The following is a 23,858-nucleotide window of genomic DNA, read 5'->3' as shown; positions in this document are numbered from 1 at the left end:
GGCATGATTCAAATAAAAATTCGTGTAACAAACATCTTCTGTAACATCGAAAGGGACCTACATGTTTCATTTTTCAGAATCTTTGCCGACTCCTTGAAAATTAATATGATGTGGATATTTCTCGAACACTTTGGTAGACATGAAATTGGAATTTCCTCGTTTAGAGACGCACACGGCTTAAGCAGAATATCCCCGCCATGTTTTGTTTGGTCTTCGTCTGTTGCTTTTCCCTGGACATATATTACAAAGTAGCCAACATCAATTATGCTTAAATTGCCGGCACACTCCACGCCCTGTGGGACTCGATGTTATGCGAAGCAGTGCGCGGGGAGCATACAAAAGTAACCAAACGACCATGAGAGCACCATGATGTAGGCGGCTGTTTCATAATCTACATGAAACGCATGTCATGACCTATCATTTATGTTAGCCATACACTCTTGTAATACTATGAAAATTTTGTTGCATACCAAGACGTTGGCGGCTGTTTCGCGACCTACATGACACCCATGTCATGACATTCATGTCGTGATGTATACTTTATGTTTGATATGCATTCTTGTCAAACTATGCCAATTGCGCTACATAACAAGTTAACGAAACGACCATGAGGGCACCAAGGCCTAGGCGGAAGTTCCATGACCTACATGACAGAAATTTCATGATATTCATGTCATGACCGATTACTGATGTTCGTCATACACTCTTCTCATACAATATCAATTTTGGTACGTACCAAGTTAACGAAGCGACCATGAGAGCACCAAAACCTAGCCTGCTAGATGCTGTCAAAGTGGGAAATTTCCGCCAACAAATGCTGCGCATTTAAAGGAAAACTTTCAATTCTTCATTTAATTTTTTTTAAATAAAGCTTATTCCGCCTCCTTCAATTCTTTGCAGCTGCATTTGATCATGGTTATCTGGCGTTTTGGCTAAATTACAGTTCAGAAATGAATTAAGGTTTCTTGTTAAAATGTCATCAAGAAATGTTCAGTGTAGCTCATCTGGGACACAGACACAGAGGAAGGGCAGCGTGTATTAGAATCGCTGACGCTGTGAAAAGAAGGAGAGTACATAAGAATAGATAGTGCTGCGTATATATCTCGTTCCTCTGCTGTGTGTCTGTGCAAGTTCGGCTACATTGAACACATTCATAATAATATAGTAATATGGCCGAATCATGAGCCTATTCGATATTGTTCATCACTGACGGTGCTCCGAAGAAAGAAAACGTCATGAAAACTCTTTCCCTAACGTGATTGTTCTTGTGCGCAAACTGGAGCCATCCCTGATGTTCGGAGATATCATTAGCGGAGCAGGCCGTTGAACAAGAAAAGAGCAAGTAGGCACGAAAAGGTTTATGAATTTTGTTTCATTTTGGTAGAATCACAGCAAAGTTTTCTCCATGCTAACTCAATGCTTCGCAATGCTTCGTCGATGTTAATGCTGCCATTATTGCAAGTGGCATTTATATTTTTCATGCACCTGTCAAATTTCAGCAAATCCAATCTCCCATATGGTATACATTATATATACAAGCGACTATCGAAAGCACACGTTGTTATTGGTATAAAATTCAGTCGCAGAAGTGTTTTAATTGTTTACGTGCTTCCATTGATCAAACAAACAGTCCGGCAAGCACTTGAGTGCCGCTGTGAATACAAGGGCACAGTTACATGTAATATGTAACAGAGAAAGGCGGGCTAGTTGGTGGCCGATATTGGAATGCATTATGAAACCGCGCAAACGACAACGGACGAAGAAGAAAACATCCGCGCATGTCTAGTGTCTTCTTCTTCTTCTTGCGTTGTCGTTCTCGCGGTTTCGTAATGCATTCCAACACGTGTAATAACGCGATGGTGAAGCGCAGCTGTCCGCTTTTAGATGTTCCATCTCTAAGCCTCGGGTCGCAAGCTGGAAAGAAGGTATGGAAGAATTATGAATGTTTTTTTCCTTTCTTTTTTTTGTAGATTGAGTACAGCACAGAAGAAGAAAAGTGGTTAAATTTCCGCTTCGGGATACCAGAAAAGGATAACACGAATGATTACGCCGTTCGGCTCCGCTGGTATGGTGTCAAACCCCGTCGTGACAACGAGCTGGCATTGAAAATCTTCCGATACGAGAAACAGCGTGAGAAACTCTAAGCTATTTCTCATGGTGAATTGCATCGCAGAACAGAAGGCGTACGGTTTATATTAAGGTGTCGTGGCTGTTCGATGGCAGTAATACCATTTACTGATGCGTTCCGTGCTGGAGTCTGCTGCTGTTATGGATTCGTTTTGATCTGCTTTGAACTGTAACATAAAGCCTAAACAATAAAATTTTAGGTTGTAACAAAATACCCACAAGAAATACAAAAATATGACCTGCAAAACTTTCTAGCGGGATCTGTTAGGGTGGCATCTTTCTCAGAAAGAGGAACAGAGTGATTAGGGTTCATGATAAAATGATATCGCTGAAGTTAGGATCACTGAGTGGCTCCATGAAAGTCTATTGTGCTCTTCTAAAGCTTGGAGAACAATATAATTCCCTGTTGCTTTTCTGCTTAGGTCATTTTCCAGCATGTTTGAAAACATGCGGAACTGTTGAGTCCCTAAAATTTCTGCTTTGAGTGAAGGGTGCTTTCGAAGGTTGTTTTTTTAGTAACGAAGCGTCTTGCATCTCCTTAGATAGATTTTTTAAAATCGGATTCTCGTATTCAGCGTTATGAAACTGCCCAGCGATCGACTGGAAATGTCGTGGCGGAGAGCTCCTGATTGACTTACACCACGTGGTGTCTCTCAAAGGGACACAAAGGCACATGACTAGTCAAACTAAGTTTATGGATTAATGTTCTAGAATATCTAAACGCTCATAAACATGCTCCGACTCGAGCAAGAAAAAAAATGGTTCATTCGTACACGTATCATTGGGATCCCTAGAAGGCTTATTTCACGCTACTATGGTGTGACGCCCGGTGCTTCTTGCTGTCAGGCCTTGTGGCCTATGCCCCATAATTTCTCAGATGTCATGAAAAAAATCTGCGCATTGTGACATTTATGAATAATATTAATTAGGAGCAAACAATACGCACGTTTTGTGAGTTAAACACTTTGAAGTTTAAATTTGTTTCGCAGAGGGCAACAGCGATTCATCAAATTAAGATGGGGGAGGCATGGCGGACGTTTACGGCTGTTCACAGCGCGTGTGGTTGTATCATGTTCTGATGGCTGTACTTGTAGTGATGTGCGCCTTCTTGATATATTACTCCACAGTAACTTAAACACAGTAGCATAAACAAGGATTCATTGCACTGAAGTGATATATGCGATTATCTTTCAAAGTGAAGGATAATATAGACGCAGCCAGGATAGAAATTCTGGAACATGTTGAAGGTTTATTGCTTTTCGTGCAGGAAATAAATGATTCATGAGAAAAAACAGATAAAACAGCTTAATTTATTCTTGTTGTGCATTGACACTTGCAATACAAATTGACGATGCTATTTATACTCACTGAAAGCGTTGCATATGCGACTGTAGAATATTCATTGCGATATACTTGATAGGCAACAGCGTCTCGCAATGGAAGTAACAGAACCTTGAAATTAGACGCTTAATTCTCTGGGAAAAAATTCGCTTGAAAGCCGAAACGAAGAGAGTAGACCTAAATGGTCGTACGCGTGGCATTGCGTTGAAACGTCGCCTACTACGCTGTCACGTCATATCCCCCCAACATAGCATGTGACCACAGTTGCATGTTCTTTAATTTTCTCCCTCCGTAAAAGCATAAGGCACCAAGAGTGTGGCCTTTTCGTATATGACGAGGAGCCTGTACGTAACAGAGCAGAAGATTGGGATGACATCCAAAGCCCATATCCTCTCATGAGGGGCACTTCGTACTGTTTACAGCGTGCCTTTAAATAACCAAAATGCACGCAACAATAAGTAGTATCAGCACCTGAAGCGAACGTCAAAAAATCATTGTTTGATTAGCAATGCAGTGTGTCAACAAACCCACAGAAATTACAGAAACTGAATCCTACCTACGAGTTTTCTGAGCTTTCCTTGTTCGCTTACAGGTGCTGATGGTGGCCTCTTAGTCAATACCGGCTTACAACAACGCATAAAACGCGCAAAGTAGATCAAAATTTCGATGCTTATCATTGGCTCACTCCAAGTGGCCTATTTTATGCGCTTCCTGAATATGCGGTCTATTTTATGCTGCTCTTGCATATGCGGTCCATATTTAAACAGCCCCATTCGTTACAGAGAAGGCGGCCGCTTGGAAATTATCTCGCATAACGCCAAATGTTTTCAAACGAAACCTATCCGGCTTACTAAGCGGCTCAAATATTATGCGACTCAAGAATAAGTGGCCCAACGGGCATTTTTAACGAAAAAAAAATTTACGGACAGGTGCCACCCAGAGGTTTTTGCACGAGGTTCGATACACAGCTTAGAACAAAATTATAGGAAATATGGCGACACTTATTTTGAAGCAGCAAGGTGCGTCACCATCTCCGTTCGTTAGCCTGACGTAACTGTAGTGCAAATATCGGAAGCTACGCCGCTTTGCACACGCTACCTTGTTTTCACCTATTTACCTGCCAAGTGCATGTCAGTGCAGCTACCGTGGCCATACCTGCAGTGCCGTCGATGTTAAAAGAAGGAAGGGAGGAAAGAAACCAGGGTATGGTTAAAGAATTTACATTGTGAGATTTAGCATACCGAGCATTTAGCATTACGAGGGACGCAGTAAGGGAGAGTTCCGGATTAATTGTCACCACCTGGGGTTAATTAACGCGCACCCAAAGGGAGGTTTGCATTTCCTTCGTAATGCGATAGGCGGGGCCGAAACGCTAGAGGCACCAGGTTACTGCGGCAATTGTCGTCAAAATTACGATTCAGCTGTTTGAAAATGTATACCGAGGCACGATTTTGCCTGCATATCGAAGCTAATAACGGCTTCATTCCTAGCCTTTCAAGTCGATGGCTCCGACGCTGAATGAACATGGAATAATGACGATTTGTCCATTGTCTTCTGCTACATTTGTATGATCAGCCCCACCACAATGAGCCCTTTCTGCTTTCAGGAATGGAAGCAATTCTCCGTCCCCAAGACGAGCCGTACTGTTGCAAAAAACTTCTTTTAGTTATATATATTTTCTATGCGAACTGTATTAAAGGAGAGGCGATGTATTAAGCGAGCACGACGGTAGTGTGCTGTGCGTCAGGCAAAGTAAGGTGTGCCAGGCAGTGGTTGCAAGCATGTGAGATGAACTGCAACGCAGTGTTCTTGAAGGAACGTTTGAATCAGGATTTAGGTATCGTGTACAATAGTTGAGTACCTCTGCCTCAACATCACCACCACGTGACATCTGCTGGAGGTGCTTTACGTTCATGTACAGGACGCCCCCGACAAGCCGTAATCCAAGCCCGGACCGCAAAGACACCATCAACGTCGTCCCGGAACACCGAGCAAGCCGCCGGCTACAGCAGATGCCCCTGGAACAAGGTCTTCTACCAGATACGACCAAGAAGACATCCCCAATGGCAACCGCAGCGGCCCTAATAATTTTTCAGCAGCCCAGGGAACCACCGACGTTCCGCGATTCCACAATTGAGGACCCGGAAAGCTGGCTGGAAACGTATGAGAGGGTCGCTACGTTTAACAGCTGGGAAAGCGACGACAAGCTGCGACATGTCTATTTCGCATTGGAGGACGCCACCAGGACGTGGTTCGAGAATCGAGAAGCCACCTTGACGACGTGGCACCTGTTCCAAAGCGGCTTCCTGCAAGCATTTAAAAGCGTCGTGCGAAAAGAGGGAGCCCAAGTACTACTGGAGACCAGAGCGCAGCTGCCGAAGCAGACTATCGCGATCTTCACTGAGGAAATCAGCTCTCTATTCCACCACGCCGACCCGGAAATGTCCGAGGAGAAGAAAGTCTGCCTACTGATGCGTGTTGTAAAGGAGGAACATTTCGCCGGAATGGTAAGAAGCCCACCGAAGACCATCGACGAGTTTCTTCGTGAGGCGACGAGCATCGAGGAGACACTGGAATTGCGGAACTGGCAATTCGACCGCCGCACCAAGCCAACAAGCTACGCCGGAGTTCAATCAATGGCCACCGACGACCTGCGCGAGACCATCAGGGCAGTCGTCGTACGAAGGAAGCTTCAAAGAATCTTCCCTTCATCGCAACCTAAAGTGGCCTCAATCGCCGAAATTGTCAAACAAGAAGTCCAGCGATTGCTCGGAGTTCCCGAGGTGCAACGACAGTCATCGCAGCCCCAGGCAGAAGCGATGACCTACGCTGCCGTCTCCCAGCCGTCAATGTCCCCCTCGACGACCGTGCCAGGGCCCTGTAACGCCGCAATTCCGTCGACCACCGCCGCCGCCACCAGCACGCCCACACGTCGCCCAGCGCAGCTACCCGAGGAAGATAGACGTTTGGCGCGCTCCTGACCACCGCCCGCTCTGCTACCGCTGCGGCGAAGCCGGCCATGTGTACCGCCGATGCCCATACCGCGACCTGGGATTGCGAGGGTTCGCTGTGAACGCACCGCGCCGTCGGGAAGGTGAACGCCCTAGTGACATCGCCGACTACTTCGTCGATACTCAGTGGAGCCCTCGACGGCCGTCCCGGTCGTCGTCGCCAGGCCGCTACCTGTCGCCGCAGCGCCGTCCATACACTGGCCCAGCACGGGGCAGCTCTGCGAGCCCATATCCGGAAAACTAAAAGCAGCAACCGATGGAGGTGCGGTTGCTGTTCGTCGAACTGACGAAGATCCTCCGCCGCCGACGAATACGCCGAAAATCCTGTCTAGACGACGTGTCAACGAGACGCCACCATCCTGACGAAGTCTGGAAGCAAAGAATACGCCGACGCAAGACGACCTGAGGACGCCACGTATCAGCCGCAGGCCAACGCAACGCAGCCGAGATCAGACGCCAAGACCTAACTGTAACGCATCGCAAAGAACCACCGACCTCGACGTGCTTCTCGACGGCCACATAGTCACCGCCTTAGTAGACACAGGAGCCGATTACTCCGTCATGAGTGGACCCATCACCGCACAGTTGAAGAAAGTTAAGACCGCATGGGAAGGCCCTCAAATTTGGACCGCTGGAGGACACCTCTTCACGCCGACTGGAATCTGCACTGCAAGAATTACCATTCGTGACCGGACTTACTCTGCCACCTTCGTTATCCTCCAACAGTGTTCACGAGACGTCATTCTCGGTATGGACTTCCTGAACCGACACGGCGCAATCATCGACCTGAAGTCGAAGTCAATAACGCTGTCGGAAGATAAAGCGATACCGCCGGAGAACACTTGTAGTCACCACGCCTTGAGTGTGCTCCCAGATCAAGTGAGCATCCCGCCTCGCTCCAGCATTGTTATTTCGGTTGGCACTGAAACACCCGCTGACGTAGAAGGCATCATCGAAAGCGACCAACGTCTACTGTTCCACCACGAAATTTGCGTCGCAAGAGGGATCGCTCGACTGCATGGAGGAAAGGCAAAAGTGTTGCTGACAAACTTCAGCCAGGAGTCAAAGCACATCAACAAGGGCACGACGATCACACACATCCAGGAAATTCTGGAAACCAGCAATGCGTTTGTCCTCCCGGATTCTGCCGGATCTACCTCGATGACTGTAGTTCCCGAACCAGACTTCGACGTAAATCCAATTGTGCCTATGAGTAAGCAGCAACAGATCAAAAGCCTTCTCCGACGATACAAAGACTGCTTTCCGACGTCATCGAGGATTCGACAAACACCAGTTGCAAAGCGTCGCATAATAACAGAAGAGTGCGCTCGACCACTCCGCCAGAGCGCTTATCGAGTTTGTACGCGAGAACGTGAAGCTATAAGGCACTAAGTCGACGAAATTCTGCGCGACGACGCGACGACATCATCCAGCCGTCAAAAAGTCCCTGGGCATCTCCTGTAATCTTGGTGAAGAAAAAAGACGGAACCCTACGCTTCTGCGTCGATTATTGTCGTGTGAACAAGATCACGAAGAAGGACGTAAACCGCCTCCCACGGATAGACGACGCATTGGATCGGCTCTGCAACGCTAAATACTTCTCGTCGATGGATCTCAAGTATGGCTATTGGCAAATAGAACCCGACGAAACAGATTGCGAAAAGACCGCCTTCATTATCCCAGACGGCCTCTACGAGTTCAAGGTTATGCCATTTGGACTGTGCTCGGCACCTGCAACGTTCCAGCATGTGATGGACACGGTTTTAGCGGAATTGAAGTGGCAGACCTGTCTCGTTTACTTGGATGACGTCGTTGTCTTCGCCGGAAATTTCGACGATCACCTTAGGCGGCTTGCAACAGCACTAAAGGCCATCAGGTCATTAGGGTATTACTCTGAAGCCGGAAAAGTGTCGCTTCGCTTACGGTGAGCTTTTGTTTCTAGGCCACGTCATCAGCAAATCTGGAGTCCGCCCCGACCTGCAGAAGACAGCTGTCATCACAAAGTTCCCGCAGCCCATCGACAAGAAGGCAGTGCGTAGATTCCTTGGCATGTGTGCCTACTACAGGCGCTTTGTCAAGGACTTTTCACGCATCGCGGAGCCGCTAACGCATCTAACTAAAGGTGATGTCGAGTTCAAGTGGGAAACGCCGCAGGCCAATGCATTTCAAGAACTCAAACTACGCATGCAGTCGCCGCCAGTACTTGCACACTTCGACGAGGACGCCGATACCGAAATCCACACTGACGCCAGTAGCCTAGGCCTCGGTGCCGTCCTAGTCCAGAGAAAAGATGGACATGAACACGTGATAGCTTACGCTAGCCGGTCGTTGTCAAAAGCGGAAGGCAATTATTCCACAACGGAAAAGGAATGCCTCGCCATCATTTCTGCAACAGCAAAATTTCGCCTTTGCCTATATGGGAGGCCATTCAAAGTGGTCAGCGACCATCACGCGTTGTGTTGGTTAGCTAACTTAAAAGACCCTTCAAGACGGCTGGCACGGTGGAGCCTCAGACTACAAGAATACAACATCACTGTAACCTACAAGTCTGGACGAAAACACTCAGATGCCGATTGCCTATCACGCGCCCCCATTGACCCGCCGTAGCAAGATCACGAGGATGACGACGCCTTCCGTTGAATAATAAGCGCGAAAGACTTCGCCGAACAGCAACGAGGAAACCCGGAGCTAAAAGCCCTAGTCGAGTATTTGGAAGGGCACACCGACGGTGTCCCTAGGGCATTTAAGCGTGGATTGGCTTCGTTTACGCTTCAGAACAACCTACCCGTGAAGAACTTCTCACCAGTCCGCGCCAACTACCTTCTTGTTGTTCTGTCGGCTGCGTCCAGAAGTACTGCAAACCCTACATGACGATCCGACCGCTGGGCACCTCGGTTTCTCCCGGACGCTATCGAGGATACAAGAAAGGTATTACTGGCCGCACCTAACCGCCGATGTCGCCCGTTGCGTCAAGACATGCCGAGACTGTCAGCGACGCAAGACACCACCGACAAGGCCAGCGGGATTACTACAGCCGATCAAGCCTCCTTACCGACCTTTTCAGCAGATCGGGATGAACTTGTTGGGGCCGTTTCCGACATCAACTTCCAGAAATAAGTGGATCGTCGTGGCGACGGACTATCTCACCCGCTTCTCTGAAACTAAAGCTCTACCGAAAGGCAGCGCAGACGAAGTGGCGAAATTCTTCGTCGAGAAAATCCTGCTGCGACATGGTGCTCCAGAAGTTCTCATCAGCGACAGAGGAACGACTTTTACAGCAGAGCTCACCCAAGCCATTCCGCAATACAGCCAGACAAACCAACGCAGGACAACTGCCTACCATCCGCAGATGAATGGTCTCACGGAGCGCCTGAACAAGACCCTCGCCGACATGCTAGCAATGTACGTCGACGTCGAGCACAAGACGTGGAATGTGGTCTTGCCGTACGTAACATTGCCGTAACATACGTAACATTGCCGTACGTAACGGCGGTGCAAGAAACAACACAGATCACACCATTTAAGCTGGTTTACGGCAGAAACCCGACAACGACGCTCGACGCCATGCTGCCACACGTCACTGACGAGGAAATCTTTACGTCGCTACCTATCTCCAGCGTGCCGAAGAAGCTCTACAGCTCGCCCGCCTACGGTGTTAGGATCGGCCTGCAGGGGTACTGCTCTGCAAAGGTATTTCAGCCCGCTGCACGTGCTTCGATTGACCCGTGGTTGGGGCGCCCAACAGAGATCCAGCGAGGACAGCGTTAACCAACCAGGGGCGTAGCCAGGAGGGGGGGGGGGGGGGCTTATGGGGCTTCAGGCCCTCCCGAAATTTTTTCATGCTGTCCATGCACCGCCGGCCAAAGCAACCCCCGGCGCCGGAAATCATTCTCGATTTTGTCTAGAATGTCTTTTTCACGCTCAAAAAGACATTTCACCGCAAGCATTGCGAACTGGAGCTGGATTTCGCGGCAACGCCCATGCACCTGGTATCACATAACGCAAGGAGCCCCATCCGAGCACAAAATTTCAAGGGCGTTTTGGTGGCAAGCGGGCTCGTCGCTGCATATCGCGAAGGCCGCGTAATCTACGGAGCGCCTGGATGTCAATTCTGAAACTTCATTGGTATAAAGTTCTCATAAACTTTTGACGTGAAAGGCGCATTGACATTTTCAAAGTTGGGCTTTAGGTTTTCAATTGCGTAACTTTGTGGGTTTAATGTTCTTATAAAAATCTGACACCAAAGTTTTATTTACTTTACGCCTTACATCGTAACATACAACGAGACAAGCCAAATCAACACCCTATCAGAAAAGTTGACAAAGCACGCAGCGAGGTCCGATGAGACGAAACGTTGTGGTGGTTCATTTGTGCCGTCATGTCACATAAACAAAAATCAACATTTTTTTTCACCTACGCCAAAGCATCCACGTCAAGACACTAAGGCCAGCCAAGGTAATTATGTTCTTATTTTTTCTACTTTGACTTTTATTTGCGAGACACATTGAGCCCCCTCTCCCCTCCTCATATTTTTTTATTCTCGCTCAGAGCGCATGCGTTTTTCTGGTGTTGCCCCGACCAGCGCGCGGCGTACTTACTTCGGTGCGCGTTTGGTTTTCTCTGGCCGAGTGGATTTTCGCCTTCCAGAGTTTTGGAGACTTTCTGGCTAGCAGAATAGAAAAAGAAACAATGGTCGCTCGCCGCCATCACTGTGGGTAATCGACGGATTGCACCGCGTTCGCTTGAGCGCAACCTCTCCGGAGTCTTGTCTCACCGGTGTGGGATACTGAGAAGTATGCGTATGGCTCTCGGTGGACCAAGCGTTTCACGTTTTCTTCGATATTCCTAAGGTAGAAACGTGGGGTGCACAAAGTAGGCATTCGATTGTGGCCAACATACTTTCCTTTGCGTTTGTTCACATCGGTGGCCCCGCCCCTCACAAGGAAGAAAAAAAAAAAACACATTGTTGCGGCGCAGCGCATTGCCGCATGGTGAAAGAACGATTTTGTTACTGCTTTCGCGAAAATTAATGGGCCACGGGACACTCCAGTTGCCGGATGGTCTTATTACATTATTGCGATAGCAATTGTATGGACACTCCAGGCGAATTCCTGCCGTCGCCGTCGCCCTCATGTTTCGTATTAAGTCCAAGGGTGATAACACCGTGACCGCACACCGCATGGTGTATGTGTGAGGGAAAGCGTAGGGGGGAGGGGTTGGGATGGGTGAGCCGACAATGGTGGCTCAGTCTTATGTGCGCAAAGGAGAAAAGCGGGGAGCAAGCGCGCCGCCTTCCATCGCACGCTATAGTGGGTCAATATGGTTCAGTGATCTGTGAATCTGTGATTGCGCAAAATGTTTATTTGCCTTGTTTGACACATTATAACAGTGGCTTTTTTCTTAGTTACGTAGAATAATTGGAGACTTATACGTATATTTAAATATCTTGTTGCGAGGTTTTGTGTATACGTGCAGTGAGCTTTGTTTCCAGTGACACTTTTTTGCCCTTTATCAAGCTGCAGTGCATCTTCGCATTTGTATATACAAGAAATGGTGTCACTATGACTAATATGACTAATATGACTAATAAAAATCAGGCCCCTCGGTTAGCCCCCTTTCTTCTCGTTTATTACATAACGAGGGTCTCGAATCCGGCAACATTGATGCCTTCAGGTAGCATGTGTGGGTTTATTAACCAGTTGCCCCTGCAATTTCTGTCACATACGACCTAAAGCACACTTCCGGTGCGATGCAAATCGCATCATGTGAGACAACCTTAGCGTCAACATTATCGCATACTGAACCTTAGTAATAAAGAAATTGAGGTAAATACAGGACACTATTTCGACTCACCTGGGAGTTTCATACTCTAGCCCCTCAACGTAGGGTGAGCTCATTAAAATTCTGCCACTAGTGCTGAATCACTCATAATAAAAAAAAATCGTAGCATTGCATCATAAGACGCAAGAAAATATTATTTGTCCAGATTAATATGATGTTTTTTTTTTTTTTAAAGTGAACTCCTTGTCGTTACCCTTAACAACGACTCGGGCGGTCGAAGGCTTTTGCGATTGTTCGACTCCGCGCCTGCTGCTCGTTTGCGTTATAGCAATTTCGTTATCGCGTAGGGCTGCGCTCTATCTGCTCTTGAACGAAACTCGGACAAACTGAAGGTATGAGAAAATGCCCTGTCCATGTGACGTAGTAAAATGCCCCAGCGGTTGACGTCACTTAACGAAGGGCACTTGTAACGAAGAATCCAACGTTCTGTCGTGTCTTGGTTCCTCCAAGGCTGTGCGCCTGCGTTTGGCGCGGAAAATCGTAACGGCCTCTGTTCGGTGTCATTTTTCGTTTTTCGTTATTTATGTACTTATTTTTAATCCCTGACGTCAGTAAAGACGGTCATGGCGTATGCAACGTCAGAACTCCCCTCTCGGAGGTGGGCGATTTTAATGACGCTAAGGGTATGCGGTCACTTCAGACGCAATTTTCTCATAAACTATGCTTTTGATGGCCCGAAACGGATGCAGCGAGGTTTCTGAAATGATATTTTAACAGCCTGCGTGCGTTTAATATTTGCGTTAAGTGTCCCTTTAACATGCAACCAAAGTAAGGTACACGATTAATGCTGCATTCAACCCTCATCGGAATGCAGGTGTTGCTGCAGAAAAATTAAGACAACAGTTTCCAGCAAGAAAGCAAAAAACAAACACGAAATGCATTTGGCGGGCAATGTTTAATCACGAAAAATCTAGGTATATAGGACGCAAAAACGAATATATATATACCAATGTTTGTACGTTTTCGAAGTCTTTGTGAAAATATGTGCGGTGAGAATAAACCAACCTAACGGTAGATAATTCGGCATTAGGAACTAATTATTAGGAAAATACGCAAGAAATACGGAAGCCTTCGTCTGGTTACTGCTGACACCATTCTATTTGTTTTAGTGTCCCTCCCATGTCCTTTGTGGCCCGACGCACCTCTTCGCCTGCAGGCCATATAACTTATTATATTTTTATAAATGCAGAATTCATTCATCCATTCGTATAGAAAAGCTTGTTTCCTTTGCAGATGCGTGAATTATAGCAAGAGCACCCTGCATTTACTCCAGTGTGAATTATGCAGCTATTTGTGTATTCCACCAAACTGAAATTTGCTAATGTTCTGTATTTTTCATGTTGCAGTTGCGTACATAGCCAGAACAACAATTTTGCGGAATGCCACCAACCAGCTAATGGCCATTGGTAGGCTCGGTGCATATACAGATCCATACGTCACTGCAGGTGGGTGCAGCTTCTCCGCTACCTCTGTGCGATACAAGTTTGTAGGGCTCAATATATAAGACGATGCATCTTACGTTGCACTGATGTAAGATTTTGAAGTTTGTTATGGCTGTATGTTTAATATACAGAGTCCCTGCTCTGGCTGTACGGTTAAACGATTTCATGTTAAAAAAAAACAGCAATGTGGTTGTAACAAATAGCACTGCATTGCGGCAGCACTAGCTATGTAACGGAGAGCGCCGCGCTCATCGTATTCCTGAACTTCGAGACGCTCACGTTGCCTCAAGCATGAGTTCCTGGTTGTAAGCGTTACATGAAAAAAACCACGTGATGTGTTATCGAAAGCGCGAACAACTTTGAAGGAAACTGTCGACGAGTTAGAAACAGGAGCCCGGATCTAGTGTCTTGGTGATCGCAGAATGCTCGCCCATTGTAGTCAGATATAGAGCACAATAACTGATCCGAGGCCTAAAAAACTGCGCCGGAAAGATATAGCGAACGATTTGGGTAGAGCTCATGATATTTGCAATAAATAAAATCAAACCTTACTATTTTTGCATTTATACAAAATAAATGGACAGTGTTGAACGAAAAGCAGCGACAAACTTCTTGAGGAGTTGTAAACCTCCTGCAACAACTTTGGCAGCAGCACAGTGCTAGAAAACATGGAACTGATATGTAGAAGCGAAGCCATAAGCCATCTAGACAATTGATAACAAGCACGAATTACTAGAAGAGGAATACAGAGCCCAATGAGAAGTAGAAAGATCAGATATGAATCCGAATCAGTGAGCCTCAGATGCCCGCGCAGAAGAACAGATATACACAGCTGGTAAACGCCAAACTGGGGTACAATATATACGCAAAAAAGAAAACGTGGCGCAACAAGCATACCTACACTTAAGGCGCGGTGATACCTCAAATGTATAGAGACGTGAAACATGGAACTTACAGACACAAAAATAAGAAACAACAAGAAGTGTACAGCGTACGCAGTCACGCCTTAGAAGATAGATGAGAAAAAAGCCCCAGAACATAGCCCTCAGGAAGGTCGCAAGAACTTTTAAATTGACATTTAGTCTGTAACTTTTCGCAACTTCCCAGTACATGGTGAGCGAGGCCGCAGTGAAAGGCTATGGAATAACCTTGGCTACATGTAGTTTATTATTTTCCACTTAAATGTGACTACACAAGCGCTTTTAGTTATGTCTTCGTCGTAAGGGGCGGCAACGGCAATGTATCGGCTTGCTTTTATTGAATAATATGCATTGTGGCCTTTTTTTAAGGTAATCTTAACATCCGTTTTGGAAATAGAGGAATTTTATTGTAATATGTTGCTTCAAAACTAGCCTTTATAAGGTAGTTTTAGTACGGCAGTACCCCAGTTTCTCTGTATGTGGCCACCAGCGGAGAATTTAGCAAATACGACACTTGAAAATTCGGAAAGTGGTTCAAGACAATGCTCAGAAATGCGTTTGAGGTTGAAAGGAGCGTTCGTTGAGTGAACGTATTTATATAGGGTTGAAATATAGGAGGAGAGACGGTTGTATTGCGGACAGTCCCAGCTGACGCAGTAATTTTCTCGGACAACAGTATGGAGCACCTAAAGCGGCTACAAATTGCAATAATGCAAAGCTATCTTTCATTTCTTAAGAAAGGACAGCCTTTCAGGGAGAATAAAAGAAAACATACATGAATGAGCGGGAGAGTGAAACTTTTTCTGCCAGCTTCCAATCAGCAAGGAGAGCAGCAGCTTTCCACTGCACAAAAGTGCAAACCTAGATATTCCTATAATTAATAAGCCATTTTAGGTATGCGATTTCAGTTTAACGGCACCAGGTAGTCCTGCTTGAAAAGTAATGGTGCATATTATTGTCTCCATTCTATCCTGGACACATTGTGACCTAAGAGCATTGCTGCATGTATATCGAATAAACCACATCCAATTTTAGCTGCAGCTTCTCTTCATTGTCACCTAGCTTTAGCGTAACCTACGAAATGAAAGCACGCAAGCGCCGTGTTAAAGAGCAAACAAACACACTGCTCACGTTCGGAATAGGTTAATATAATGTTATATTGAGTAATCGGCCACTCTTACAGTGCTGCAGTACTTATAATTCGCTGGCGCCTGCGTCTTTTTGTTTAACAGACCAATGGGGCAACTTTTTTTCAAAGTACACCAACAATACCTATCGGGGAGTGGACTCCATTGTGCTTCAAATCCACGTGGTGAAGATGCTGGAGAAGCTCCTCAATGACACGTCCGTGGGCCAGGATGGGCTGCGACACCTGGTGGCTTGGAGCGTCTACACGCAGCTGGTGGAATACACGGTGCCAGAGTTGCTGGTTGGCCACAGGAAAAGCAAAGACGTTTGCTACGAACACGTTGGAAAGGCGATGAAGCTGGCTATGGTCAGCCCCTACCTCCAGTGGGGTGCGTTTAACTCAATGCCTAGTGCAGTTATTATGAGGTCGTTGCCAACGTACTAGAACGGCTAGAAGACATTCGGCGGAAGGTCGGGAAAGAATCTAGGGAGGAACGTTGAGCTTTTAAAGATTTTGCTTGTGTATATTGTTTGTGCCACCTCCCAGATAGCCAGATGCATCCATTAGATGTACATAATATCGTACACTTTGAACATTCAGTACATCTATTAGGTATCCAGATTTATCAAGAAAACATTGCATAGATGTACTATAGATCATCACAAATGCATCCAGAACATGTATGTCGTGCGTTTTGGGGATGTCAGAGCTGGATATGTGTAGCATCTAATAGACGTCCACAACATCCAATAGATTTTTACTACATCTAATGTATATCTATATTAACCACATTTACGCCCATAGGACATTCATTTTACTATGTATGGCTGTATCCGCAACATCCAATAGATATCCACATTCACGTACATCGGATGCGCCTTGTATATTTCTAGCTGTTTCTTTTATTCTTCATGAATGCATGCACTCGACCTATTCAATTTGTTGTCCCAAACTGCCCCGGACTGCTTGAGACGCTATTACAATCACTGATTATTGGCGTACGCGGCTTCTCGGACAGTCCTGGACCGTTTGGAACAACAGATCAAAGTGTCACTATAGCTAAGCGAAGAAAAGCTCAAGTTGTCACCCCCAGCCTTCTTATTGTGAAACCTCTTATTGGTATCAACTCTTTCACAAGCATTTAATGATGTGCACAATGCTAGCAGCTAAATACAATGGCATACTGCAGCTGTCCCCTGAAAATAAATTTAACGCTAAAAATACAACCTAATACCATCTCTTGGTTTCTGAAAGGCACAATGAGCACTTGACGCTCGAACCAGTACAAAAATATCGCTTTTGCATAACAGCTAAGCATAAACATACTAAAGGATAAATAAAATAAGAGTAAAATAAACGCTTGAAAAGGAACACTTCTCTTTTAAAATACGATTTTTAGGTGAGAAACAGCGCAGTGTGAGCTGCATTCTCATCAGTAAAATAAAACACAGAGGACACATTATGACACCTAATTCTCGTGAACAGAAACATATGCAGAATTCAGATATGGTAACATCAAAGCACTATTTGGCTAGCCTTGTATTCAGCAAAAGAAAGAAAGACAGAATAGAAACAACATAGTGAAACATAAAGAAGCGCAACAGCTGAAGGCCCAAAAAATAGCACTATATCCTATAGAAAAAACAATCTGAGAACCATCAACACGTTAGCACAATGATAAATTGTGTAAGAGAAGCAGACAACCACTTTCAGCAAAGGGGTGCCAAATTAGCTTTTCAATAAAGGAGAAATACTCGGAACACAGGTGCTGCATAAATAAATATAGTTTCAACATATTGTTCTCACTCTTAGAAATGAAGACTGTTATAACGATGATGTACCTTAATTTTCCCCTATTTTTTCTTAAATATGCAAGCAGGCATCCCAAGTACAACCATGGTATGCTCTATAAATTATTCGAGTACAATAACTATACCATAGTTCCATGTGAGTGAGACTACAGACAATTCGTGTGTAGATTCACTGATCATAAGGAATGTCAATGTAATTGCAGTTTGTGGTTACCTGGTACCACAGCACACTTGGTATGCAGTAGTCAACCAAATGCAGTGACACCAGGTCACACCATGCTGCTGATAGTGCTGAGCCACTCGTAGCAGCATCAAATCAGCCCTTTTCTTTTAAACCGTATCAATGCTTTCTGTACACTCAGCCTGACACCGCGTAACAGCATCCTACATTTTTCACATTTTTGACAACATACAGCATTACTTATAATGCATTCAGGTATCACGAAAAGTCAAAGCATTAATTCAGCTGATGCCAGAGACGAGCAGCTACTTCTACATCTCCGTACCGTTATCTGGTTGGTGTTGACCAGCCTCATAGCTGCAGTGGTTAATTGCATTGGCCCCCGCAGCAGTACCACCAAGGAAACATGTTACAGTGAGTGTTCATCTTAAGGGTGCCACTACAACGGAAACATTATTTTTGTGCGCTGATTATAGGTTTGGTCTTGTAGTTATTACCGTTCTTAGAAGTTATACCACTGCCGGTTTCAAAAGAGGAAGAAATTTGTCAGCACTCCTAAAAGGAAACGGTACGATGCTATGCGGGGCTGCAGGGCAAATCGTACTTGGAAGACCACTCTCTCGCTGGCGGACTTGAGAATCCTAAAGATGAAAAAAAAGAAGGACAGAATAGAGATATCCAAGCACATCGCTTATTACTTACCCTGCATTCAGATAGTCACCCTTACTTGAAGCTCACGCTTCATTTTGTCACTATAACAACAGGCGCGAAAGTGTCGTCGACACTCATTACCTTTCCTTGGGTGCGTTCGCGTCAGGCTTTATCTTGACCAAATCAAGCGTGGGCTTGAAGTTAAGGGACATTTTCGAATGAGGCGGTAAGACGTACAAAGTAGCCTAAAACGCCTAAAGTAACCGATTTTGAACTTCTATAAATTCAATTATTTGGCTAAAATCCCAGAGTAGAAATGGACACCTATAGCCTCTCCTTCATCATGGGGGCAGATCTAAGGCATCTGCTTAAATAGTACCACTGATATTGAAATTTGTCCTTGCAAGCAGTATGGCACTGCGAAGTTTTATATAATGGGCAAAAAGATTGCCTGTTCGAGAGCCCTTGAAAGTACATGGCTCATGTCTACCAATGATACAAGCATGTAATAGCGCACGCTATACACAGGAGCTATGTAAACGTACAGAGGACTAACAAAGCGTGCAACATATTACGTAGCTCTACAGACAGCCCTTATAACACAAGACCTCCAACGGCAGACAAAACAAAAGCAATGCATGAACGTTGACTACCTCACAACATCGAGCGCCACTATCGAAATCGTGTGCCAGAACCACTGAAACCATTGGGCCGTTGTGCACAAAACCTGCGAACAAACACGATACTAAGGGAGACAGACAAGAAGGTCGCTTGTCTGTCACTATTTGTTTCGGGTTGTAGTTCAGCTGTCCAAACTAGCTCAGTTTAATAATATTCCGAGAAGAAACACGGCCGACATGCCTTGAAGGACACGACCGCAACCTTTGTGCGTTTGTGTTATGCAACAGCTTTTCCGGCGCATGCTAAGCCCTCATTACCGACATAAAATAAGTACCAGAGCAAACCGCCGACATACCTTGAAAAGCATGCACTACCTCCTGACAACGGACACCACTGCAGACATGGCGAGAATAAGAAATGATGTGTTGCAGCATCAGCACCACAACCTAAAAGTGCTTCGTTGTGAGAACGGAAAGGCTGGTGCTATCTTGCTATCTTCTGCAGCCCTTCAGGGAGCACGGCATAGAAGAGCACTGGTCAGCGCCAGCTCCGGAACACAAGCTGGCACATGCCCGCATAAGCTAGCGTGATGGCTGCGCTTATCGTGACGTATGAATGGCACGTGACTGTGAGAATAATTGATAATTAGACAATAATACTACGTAAAATCTCTTTAATTCATTTCACTTTTGTAACCTCTTTAAACAGCATTTTTCATTTAGTGTGACATTTATGGCGTGTTTCCGGCTCCTTGCGTTCGACACATATAGCCTCTCAGACAGTGTCAAGTATCGGAAGCCGTGCACTAACTTGCGCACCTGAGGCATGTCGCCGTTTTAAAATGTATGGTGGTGCTTAATAAAGTTGAGTCCCTTCATATAATTTCCATGCGTTTTTTTTCTGCTATGTTATCAGTTAATTGCTGAATGAACTGTACCTTGTTTTTTTATTACTTTTCCAAAGTTGGAAACAAAGAAGTTAACAAACACTCAGAATCCGCAACACGAAAGTTTTGGGCGCATGTAAACTCTTCTTTCGCATCCCCCAGTGCTTATGTCTATTGTTCTACGGAAAAAATGTACATGTCATGCGCTAACATTCATGTTATAAAGTAGCAACGATCGATCGATGTCCAGGAAAAGAATGGCACGTCTTGTATATATGGACATCCATTACATATGAACTGAGGATGCAGCGCGATATAGTCGCACCAACTACTGGCATTAACTGCGTAGTATCGTCCACGTCAAAATCATGGAAAGGCGTATGCAGTGCGAAAGCTGGAGGGCCTACGATGCACGCCTAAACTACAAACTTTGTGGAGGGGAAATGTACGTCTGAAGTATTGTTTTTAGAGACGCTCTATGAACCTCCAACATTTTGTCCGCTGTACGCCTGATGAATGAACTAAATGGATTTTCAATGGACATCCAAAAGTTTGATGTCATTGTACGTCCCTAAGATTTCTGTGCATTTAAGGGATTTCCATAGGATATCCCTTTTTTTTGCTGGATCTTTGGATCAATCCAGCACATCTATTGGATGATTGTGGCCATCGGGGCGATTACATTAGCTCGCAACAACATTCAAATATCCACCGACAAAGTAGTCGTTGTAAGAGCATTCTGTAGTATGTTAGTTCACTATTACTGTATTTTTCGCGCATGTCTGAACTTTCCGAAAGCACAACTTTATTTTTGCGTCTTCCTAAAAAAAACAATAATAGTCCGCAATCAAAAGCCGTCAATTATGAGCCTGCCCGTTTCTGGTTGTTGTTATCGCTGTTTCTTGGAACAGGTGCCAACATAAGGCCCCTCAGATACCTCCTTCCTTTCCCTCTCGCAGCTAAGGATTCCCACCTTCTCAAAATTTTGAATTTGTTCGTTCTACATGTTAAATTTCTTATTCTGCTATGTAATTTTCGGTGAGAAATAGTCAGCTAACTAAACTCTGTCCATTAATGCAGTTGTAATGAGGAAGATAATCCTCTGTAATCAAACACTGACTGGCACGACGGCGTTTGTTACACCATTATCAATCACTGGGAAGGTGCTGAAGAGCACCCTTGATTTCTAGTTTCTTTATTTTTCATATTTTCTGTATGCCGACATTTTGCGTGTGTTCCTAATCAGTGTGAATGAAGTACGCGAGACGAAAAGGGAAAAATCGTACCTATTTAAAGTGAAATTGATATCATGTTTACCAGAAACCAACGTGCGCTGCCATTATCCTAATGCGCTTGCGTGCTTTATCTGCAACGCTGCAGTCAAGCCGTATATGCTGGACCAGGTGAAGACCATGTTGGGAAACATCCGCAATGGCTTCAGGGATGCTTTCAAGTTTTCAACCTGGGTCAAGGAAGGAGTTCGTGAAACCGCCCTTCGCAAGCTAGCCAAAATGAAGGCCTACGTGGGAAGCCCAGGACTACGCCTTGACGCAACCTTCGTGGAAGAGCTTTATAGTTAGTACTTTTATAGAGTGTTTGTATAGAGTTGATAAAACGTATATACATACTTTTTGTAAGCCAATATCATATTTGCAAGCGTCGGTATCAGTGTAGTGTATCTTATCTGTAACCTATATTACAATCTAAGAATCTAAGGTATCAGCCGCTAAATCGAATAAGTAGAAAGTGTAGTGACTAAATATATTAAATTAAATTTCCGCGGAGTACTATGCGTCGTTTACTGCGATGTCATAAACAAGAGGCACACTAGCCAAGTAAAATATTGCATGCGTTCTATTGTTACACTTAAGAGTGATCGAAGTTGTAAAAGAGAGTTCATGCCATGACTATTCAGCCGGCCTTGCAAAAATACACTGTGTCATTTCACCTCTCACTTCTGAAGGATTTGGCAGTATTATTCACTTGATTGTGTTTTTAACTTACTGTATTATTCAATACCTTGCTGTGCACTGACACTTTTAGGGAAGAATTATGTATCTAATCATATTCAGAACGATTCGTTGTATCGAGGAAGCTTAATTTTAGGTCCTTTGGTATTCTTGATGTTTTTTGCTCAACTAACTGTTTCTCGCCTTCCGAAGATATTCTTCCTGTTTATGTTGATCAGACGATTATGTTCTCAAAGCATCCCCACGATTCTGTCCTCCTCATGCCTAGCCTGCAAGCTTACATAACATTTGTTAAATAGTGGTGCAACTCGAGTACAATAGCCTTGGATAGAGAACAACGAGGGACGTTCTGAAAGTAAGTCACGTCATTTATTTTCGCGCGGCAACTTTACTGCCAAAAAATACACCAAGGGATAATGAATTATACAACTTGCTCTGGTTTTCCACATAGCCGCCGACATTGATACATTTGTGGTAGCGTGCAATCACATTGAAGAAACCACTTCGGTATAAGTCGGCACCCTGCGATGCAAGGAATTGTCACACAACCTGCTCAACCTCAGCATTGTTTTAGAAGCGACGTCCTGAGAGTGTAACTTTCAATGCAGGGAACTAGTGCCCATTTATCACTGAAAGCGTGGACTTCCATTGGCGACCACGTTCTTAGCATACGTCTGTTGTCGCGACTTCTACTCGAATATCATCGGCCACACCGGTCTGCTGCTACTCTCTCTTCTGCGGCACTCTTCGCATACGTCATTCTTCCTCCGGTGACACTCCTTCCGTCGTTAAACCAGCAACCGGCGTGGATTCTTATGGCAATGTTTGTTTCACCTGGTGCACCTTCTTACTTTTAAAACAAACGACGAAAGTGACTTCCCGAACGTCCCTCGTAGTTTCGTGCTTTTTACTCACCCAATAAGAAACCGCAAACTACAAACGCGAGTAAATGACATCTTAGTAGAAATCAAGAAAAAGAAATGGGCATGGGCAGGGCATGTAATGAGGAGGGAAGATAACCGGTGGCCCTTAAGGCTGACGGACTGGATTCCAAGATAATGGAAGCGTAGCAGGGGGCAGCAGAAAGTTAGGTGGAGGGATGAGATTAAGAAGCTTGCAGGCACAACATGGCCACAAATATCACATGACCGGGGTAGTTGGAGAAGCATGGGAGAGCATGAGCACGTCGTCTTTGATCGTGAGTGAATACAGTTTTCGAATTGCTCAAGGTTGATTTTGTGGGTAGGTCAAGTCAATTCTGGAAGTGAGCCAGGTTAGTTTTGAACGTGGGTCAACTCATTTTTTGAATTGGACAACGCCAATATTGGGGGTGGGCCACCCATGTTTTGGGAGTGGGTCACATCACTTTAGGGCGTGAGACAGGTTGGTTTTGAGCTTGAGTGAGCTCAATTTTCGAACTGGGCATTGTCCATATCTTGGGTATGGTCGCGGCGCCTGGCCGAAGCCGTGGCGGTTCACCGTGGTATATCGAAGTGCAAGCCGCAGCAGGTCCAGCGCCGGAGAAGTGACGTAATCACTTGACCACGTAGGTTACTGGTACACTCGGATGTTAAACACCGGATGCTCGCGAGACTTTCGGTTTGATGGGGCACACAAATGCTTTTGCATTAAAAATCTGCGCGAGATATACACGGCCAAGTTGGTTTCTACTTGGGTTTAAGGTGCTCATGCTTAAATATATCTTTGAGAAGTGGTTTTTGGGAAGGCGCGTTCTGCTGCCGTACATAGACCAAACAACACACGAGATTTTGGAAGCTTTTGCCACGATGAGCAAAGATGACGCATGCTTCAGCGCTCTTTAAATTGTGTTGTCGCCGCATGATTGCACCTGCTCTGTCTATCCTGCCTTTTGGAACTGTCAGGAATGCGAACCTAAACTTGGGTAGGAGGAGGCGAGCGCAGTGGT

At 45.3% G+C, this 23,858-nt stretch overlaps 1 protein-coding gene across 1 annotated transcript; it reads left to right on the top strand.

Annotated features, from left to right (window-relative positions):
• Window positions 1-1,865: 1,865 nt before the first annotated feature.
• Window positions 1,866-21,874, top strand: LOC126537893 (uncharacterized). The gene is made up of 4 exons (XM_050185000.2): window positions 1,866-2,130; window positions 13,667-13,765; window positions 15,915-16,199; window positions 21,342-21,874. The coding sequence occupies exons 2-4, from the start codon at window positions 13,717-13,719 to the stop codon at window positions 21,539-21,541; spliced, it is 534 nt and encodes a 177-aa protein (XP_050040957.2). The 5' UTR covers window positions 1,866-2,130; window positions 13,667-13,716; the 3' UTR covers window positions 21,542-21,874.
• The last annotated feature ends 1,984 nt before the right edge of the window (window positions 21,875-23,858 follow it).

This window comes from Dermacentor andersoni, chromosome 3 (genome assembly GCF_023375885.2).
Source record: "Dermacentor andersoni chromosome 3, qqDerAnde1_hic_scaffold, whole genome shotgun sequence".
NCBI lineage: Eukaryota > Metazoa > Arthropoda > Arachnida > Ixodida > Ixodidae > Dermacentor > Dermacentor andersoni.
The sequence above is the reverse complement of the archived record's forward strand: the minus strand, read 5'-3'. Positions and strand labels throughout refer to the sequence as shown.